At 31.1% G+C, this 7,742-nt stretch overlaps 1 protein-coding gene across 1 annotated transcript in view; it reads right to left on the bottom strand.

Annotated features, from left to right (window-relative positions):
• The window catches only part of LOC110035524 (chaperone protein ClpB1-like), a 2,346-nt gene extending 2,243 nt beyond the window's left edge, over positions 1-103 (bottom strand). Inside the window, 1 exon segment of the mRNA XM_020739795.1 lies at positions 46-103. Within this exon segment, the coding sequence (XP_020595454.1) occupies positions 46-103 (58 nt within the window).
• Positions 104-7,742: the final 7,639 nt, after the last annotated feature.

The raw sequence follows: 7,742 nt of genomic DNA, 5'->3' as shown, positions 1-7,742 counted from the left end.
GTTTCTTAAGGCTTTCGATGGAGGCGACGGCAGAATCTCCAGCGCCTCCGGAGGCGTTGGCGATGGCCTCGCTGGTATTGTGAATGAAATTGTCTGGATTCATGGCGAGAAGATTTTCAGAATAGGGTTAGATCTTTGGGTGATGAGACGGTTAGATTACAGAGAGGGGGAAAGCGGAGTCCTAGAGAAGTATGAAATATAAAATAATTTAAAAAATTCTTTTATATATAATTTGTGTTATTTTAAAAATAATTATAATATTTAAAATTTTATCATATTTTTATAAAATTAAATTCTGTAAATTATAATATATAACAAATTAATAATAATATATTATTATTAGTACTAATATAAATATTATATATTTATAAAATATAAGTTTTATAGTTAATATATATATTGCCTTCCGCAGGACTTTGCAAGGTGAGTTGCTTGTGTAGTCCAATAAGTGGAGTACAAGTGAAATTGAGTCACACAACATATAAAAATTAAAAAAAAAATGTTTGACCCGACTCGAATCAACGCGAGAAATTTAATAGGTGTGTTTATGGTGAATTCGACCCGAATTAAATCCTGAAACAGACAAAAACTTATTTTATGTAGTGTTGATAACAACTAGTGATTTAATAGGCCTGAAGAAGCTTGACAACAACTAGTGATTTATTTTCTTTCTCATTGTAGCACACAAAATAAAAGGTCGCAAGAGAGCCGAAGAATAATCTAACGGTCTCCCGAAGTCGTTGAGGTAACTACATTGTTTATTTTAAAATAAATGTTGAAGTTTTAGTTGTGTTATTGTAATATTATAATAGTGTTATAGTTGTATTATTGTGTGATATTGTGTGTTATAAAGGTGTTGTTGTTATGTTATGATTTTTAGAGATGCATTATATATGTGTGATAATGTATTATTGTGTGTTATAATCGTATTATAGTTGTGTTATTGTGAGTTATAGACGTGTTATTGTGTGTTATAAATGTGTTGGTGTGTGTTATTGTTGTGTTGTGTTGATATAATGGTGTTATAGATGTTTTACTTTGTATTATTGTTGTGTTATGCTATTAGAATTGTGTTATGGTGTGTTATTATTGTGTTATAGTTGTGTTTTTGGTGTAACACAAGCATAACACGATCATAACACAATGACAACACATTCATAACACATGATAACACAACATTAACCCAACAGTAGCACGAGAATACTACAACAATAAACAACAATAACAAAAGAGCTTTTGTGATGGGTGGGAAGTTGGTAAAATTCCACGCCAACCATGTAGTGTTTTTGTTAGACATGCCAAACAGAGGGGAATCTATTAGTTGGAGGAAAAGTCTATCATCTTGTGTAGATTCAAGAGCAATAAATGAAGATGTGACTAATTTTTCAGGAGAGTCTTCACTCATTTTGAGAAACTATTTCTTAAGTTTTTACTGACAAATTTATTTTTTCCTTCGAGCAATTTCAGCGTGTCTGCAGGTCTTTATGCATTTGGAGAGAACGTACAGACCTTCTCTTTGTTTAAGTGGTCTGTTGCTATCTATGATTATATGATTGATCAAATAAACTTTGTTGTAATCAAAATAAGGCGAAATCAGTCACTTGGTTACTAAGTGGTTTTATATTTCTTTTATATGTAAGTTCATATATTCTACAGTTAAAAATTTTCCTTTTTACTAATTATTTTTGTTTTTTTTTTGACAAAATAATTTTTGATATGTGTTATCTGTTGTTTTGGTTCTTCGAGCACACAACTCTCTTTACTCCCGCTGCACCTGAGGTTAACCACAAATGCCGAGGTGGTCAAAAATTCAGGGGTGGACAACAACACAGATTATTGATGACTGCATTGCTACACACATTGGGGTGTAAGTAACTTTTGACAACAGTTTTGATTTTATGCAATCATCTGATTTTCAAAAGTGACAATCTCTCTTTCTCTTATATATGCAGACATGATTTTCTTGCAAATAAAGGTTATGAGCGGGCAATTGATCGAGCCGACTTCGAGGATGTATTGCTAAACAAGTGGTTTGGAAACGAACAAGTTGATGTTTTTGCAGACACTTTGCGTGAAAGAGTTGTCAGGTCACTCGACCTTGCCTCTTTGTAACTTCGCAATATTGGGTAATTTGTAATTGTTTAATTTATCCATATTTTTACTGCTCATACTTTCATTGTAAACACCATGCAATGTAACAACTTCTTTAGATGCATAAACATTTGGATAACACTGCTTTCTTGAAACATATCACGAAGGACAGTATAAAAGAAACACAAATTATATTATTTGTTATAATTCATAACGACCATTGGACTTTGTTGGTTGAGGGGCTGAAATTGAAAAAATGTAAATTGTATGACTCTCATCCCAACACCGTGCATAAGGATGCTGCCCACCAAGTTGTAAGTATATTACACACTAATAACATCCAATATCACAGAAATAATAATCCCATAAACTTTGCAGGTGAAGTTGTTTGCAAAGGATGCCGCAAAGTGTTTTGGTAGAGCCAAACCTGCGACATGAAGACTTGCACTTGTTAGGGGTGCAGCTACACAAAGCAATAGTATTGATTGCGGTATGTTTATATGCAAATTCATGCAAATTTTGGTGTTGCCACAAGAACAAAAATAACAATCCCATAAACTTTGCAGGTGAAGCTGTTTGCAAAGGATGCTGCAAAGTGTTTTGGTAGAGCCAAACCTACGACATGGAGACTTACACTTGTTAGGGGTGCACCGACACAAAACAATAGTATTGATTGCGATATGTTTGTATGCAAATTCATGAAAAATTTGGTGTTGCCACAAGCACAAGATATTGATTGGACCCCGCATCTTAACTGGCAACAAGACATGGGGAGATTTAGAACTGAATTTGCTTACGCCATTTGTATGTGGTCCAAGAATCTAAACGCTTAAATATGTGTTTATGGTTTTATTACACTTGAAGTTGCTTATGATTAAATATGTGAATTTGTTTACGCCATTTGCTTACGGTTAAATATGCTTATAGGTTACAAAGTCATATAATCGTTATGACACATGAATTTTGAAATTTTGAGCAACAATATTTCGCTATAACACTTGAATTTTACGGTATAACACTTATATTTTTAAAATTACAGGTTATAAAGTCATATAATTTGGTATAACACAAGATTTTGAAATTTTTATCAACAATATTTCGTTATAACACTTAAATTTTACGATATAACACTTATATTTTGAAAATTTCAGGTTATAAGATCATATTACACTATAAAATTTAAAATAACGCTTCAATAATTAATTATAATACACGTATTCTCAATATAACAAATATATATTGCAGTATAACATGATTATTTATATTTTGAACTTTATTTATATTTGAGTATTTTAAGAACTATTTTACGATATAACACTTAAATTTTGAAATTTTCAAGTTATAGTCATATAACATGATAAAATTGAATTTTGAACTCGTTATATCAACTTAAAGTCGTTATAACACTTGAATTTTGAACAATAATGCAATAATATTGTGGTATAACACTTAAATTTTGCAAAATAACGCTTCAATAATTTGTAATAACACATGTTTTCTCAATATAACGCGTATATATTGTAGTATAACATGATTATTTAAAAAATAATGCGGTTTAATTGAAGTATAACACAATATTTTCGATAAATAAAGCGTTATTATATATCGTGACGGCTGAATAACACATATATGTGTTATATTACGGTAGTATAACACATGGGGAATAATCCCCATGTGTTACACCGCGGTAACACATGTAGCCCGGCGGAATAGCACTTACCTGCGTTATTGGCGGGAGAATAACATGTCTATGTGCTATATTATGATGGTATAACACATGATGAATATTCCTCATGTGTTACCGATGTAACATATGGGGAATATTCCCCATGTGTTATACCTTAGCGGAATAACAAGGGGAGTCGTTATAGGCCGCGGAATAACACCATCCTGCGTTATAGGGTCGGTTTAAATGCAAAATTATATAAATATATAAATTAAGTATAAATTTATATAAGTAATATATCAATTTATATAAGTAATGTATAAATTAAGTAATACATCACGGTATATATGTGTTATTATATATATTAAGTAATATATGTAATAAATTAAGTATAAATTTATAAATTTATATAAGTAATAAATCCAATATTAATAAAACCGCAAAATTAAGTTATATACGGTGTCAACATTATTAAATTTGTAATATATCAATTTATATAAATTAATATTAAACACGGGCGTGCGTTATTGAATTAGCAATATAACAACTTATATTAGTTACGTGATAACATGGACTCGATAATATTACAAATAATACAAATATATGAAATACATTGACTCGATATTGTTACAAATAATACAAATATATGAATTACATGGACTCGATAATATTACAAATATAAATCACTTATTGAATCCATCAACAGTTGGGTATATCCTTGTGTTGGTTGCGATGCATCATATTCCTGAAGAAATTGAGATATTAAAATGAAATATAAGTGCTAATGTCACCGACCTTTATGTTATATGATACCGAGTTTCAGTTATATAACTGACTGAGATAATATGGCATATCAAATAAATTTGCCTCGGATGGTATACCAGGAACTTGGCTTGTTGATGTTTCTTGATGTTTTCCTGTATACAATGATTTAGGTAAGAGAAAGACAATCATACAATAATTAAAATATCTTATAATATTGAAATATATATTTTTTGGTCTCTTATTCTTCTCCCAATACCCTTTCCACCTAGACATAGAAACTCCATTCGGCCTCATTTTTGTCAGGTCATCCAAATTGACTTGGGTATTTGGTGTTTTTGTCTTCTTTAATTTTGTATTTGTTTGAGGTGGTTTTCTAGCTAATGCGTCATCAATATTTGCATATAGATGTTTAATGTTTCCCAAAGCATCTGCTCAGTTGTTTTATTTCACTGTGCTTTATTAATGAGTTGGTATGCAAATTTGTGAGAGTGTGAGCGAAATAGTAGACCATTTGTTGAACTGGTGCTCTTTTGGGATTCCTTCATATATTCGTAGCCCAAGCAAACAAAAACTTGTGAGTCTGCCCAAGCAAACAATCATGATCAAGCCTGGATAACTCGTTGCTCCAAAAAAAAGATTATGAGTTTGCCACACTCATCAGTTTCAAAATCTCAAGCAAACATTGTATCCTCAACTTGCCTCTCCATGAATAGTTGTATTAGCGCATTGACATCACCTTGCTCTATTCATTCCCTTCTTTCTCTTTGAATAAAATTGTATGCATCTCTTTTCGTGCATTCTAGGTTCTCCACCCCCAACCTCCGTGGTCATAAAGTTATATGCATCTGTTGCTCTAATCACAACTCCTGTCATTGATCCAAGCAAATAAGTATTTAACTCACTTATTTTTCTGCTAGAACGCAAAAGATGCTTATCGCCACTTTCGGCAAGAGGTGGTTATGGCTTTTAATGAATTTCTTAACAATCCAATTTCCTTCAACATCGATGACATATTTAACCATGACTTAACATCCAGTCCTTGTGTCAGCTTTTTTGAACTTCATAGTATCTTCTGTCAGGCTTGACTCCTTGTGGCCAGCCTTTCCACAAATAAAATCTTTAGTTTTAGTCTTCTTCGAGTTTGGCCAATAGCTGCTATGATCCTTTATGACAAAAAAGCCTATATGATGTGCATAGACACAGTAGCATTCATATGTTTCTTGATCAATGTGCACATCGATACGAAAAAACGTTTCTGCGATTGGATAATTGCACTTCACATCACCACCCCATTTTAAAAATAGTCAGATAGATATAAGACAAACAATAACAACACAATAACAGTACAAAAACTATACAATAACATCACAATAATACTACAAAACTATACAATAACATCACCACAATAATACAACACTGACACCACTACAATTATTCAATCCCTAAACAATAACACCACTGTAACACTAGAAAAAGTAAACAGTAACATCACATAACACCTCAGTAGCACGACAGTAACACGACAAAAATACCTAAATAATACAACAATAACTCTACTAGGACAATACAATCCATAAACTCTAAACGATAACACACTATACCCTAAGCTCTGACAATAACGCGATTATAACATTAGAAAAACTTAACTATAACATCACATAACACTTAAATAACACGACAATAACATGAGAATAATACAACAATATTACAAAGATAATATTATCAAAACGGTACAATCCCTAAACCCTAAACCGTAACAATAACATCACTATAACAGTAGAAAAACTAAATTACAACACCACATAACACCTTAATAAAACAACAGTAATACGACAATAATACAATACAAAACCATAAATAAAACAAACAAAAAGTAACACAGCCCTAACACTATAATAATCCTCAAACCTAAACTAAAATAACAAACCTAAACACCAGCATAACACCAAAAAATAACACCACACTAACTATAAACTAAAAGAACTAACAAAAAACATGCTAGAACCCACATAACAATGCAATGCAACAATAAATTAAACCCTAAACTAAAACAAACTCACTTCTGATTTAAGCTTCTCAACATTATTTAATGATTCCATTTCTTTTCTGGAGAAATCCAAAGCACCCGCACAAGCTTGACAGAATCCTCTTGTTTTGGATTGGCAGCGGCATAAAGTGGGACATTAAGACTTTTTGGCGGGATTCTATATGAACAATAAGTCACTTTTTCTCGTCTTGGGTGGGGTCGAGTTTTAGACGGGCCGGGACGCCTGTCTTAATTAATTTATTTTACCTTATGCTGCGGTGGGTCCCAAAATTGCATGTGGCAAGCTTCCATTCGACTTCACTTACAACTCTTCTTGCGGTTTCTGAATTAAATAAGCGCTCCGTGAGATTATAAAGAGGGGGTAAGAGAAGTCCCAATTTATGGAGAGAACTATGAAATATAAAATAATTTAAAATAATTTTTTATATATCATTTGTGTTATTTTAAAAATAATTATATAATCTAAAATAATCTAAAAATTTATAATATTTTTATAAAATTAAATTCTGTAAATTATAATATATAACAAATTATTATTAATAATATATTACTATTAGTAATATAAATATTATATATTTATAAAATATAACTTTTATAATTAATAATATATATATATATAAATTAAAAGAAAAAAACTCTAAGCCAGGTACCACTTACCCGCAGTCGGTGGTAAGTAAGGTTTATATTATTATTACTATTATTTTTTATTACACAGATGTGAAACACAGTTTCATAGTGTCATAGTGGTGGTGGGTTAAGGATTACATCATTTATTTTGTTAAGATGTGTTACTAAAATTTATTTTGTCCGGATAATTTTGTTAAAAATTATTATAGGTAAGAATTTTTTTTTATAAACATGTATTATATGCTAAAATTTTACTTATTAGATGTGGACTTATATGGAATTCGCACATACGAAGGGTCTGTTTGGGACAGCTGCGACTTCTCAGCTTTTCAGTTGTGGCTACTAAAATATTACCTATTTGATGAGCTAATAAACTCTTTCAGCACTAGATATAGCAACAACCTTGGAGTTTTGGCTAAACTATGACATAAGCTGAATCATGTTGATAGTTGAAAGGGGCATTTACATACACACCAACTAAATCCTATGTATTTATATATCTAAACACCTAAACTTTACCTTTTATATTTATACCGTTCAAATCCT

The sequence above is a fragment of the Phalaenopsis equestris genome, unplaced genomic scaffold, assembly GCF_001263595.1.
Source record: "Phalaenopsis equestris unplaced genomic scaffold, ASM126359v1 Scaffold000002, whole genome shotgun sequence".
Taxonomy (NCBI): Eukaryota; Viridiplantae; Streptophyta; class Magnoliopsida; order Asparagales; family Orchidaceae; genus Phalaenopsis; species Phalaenopsis equestris.
The sequence above is the reverse complement of the archived record's forward strand: the minus strand, read 5'-3'. Positions and strand labels throughout refer to the sequence as shown.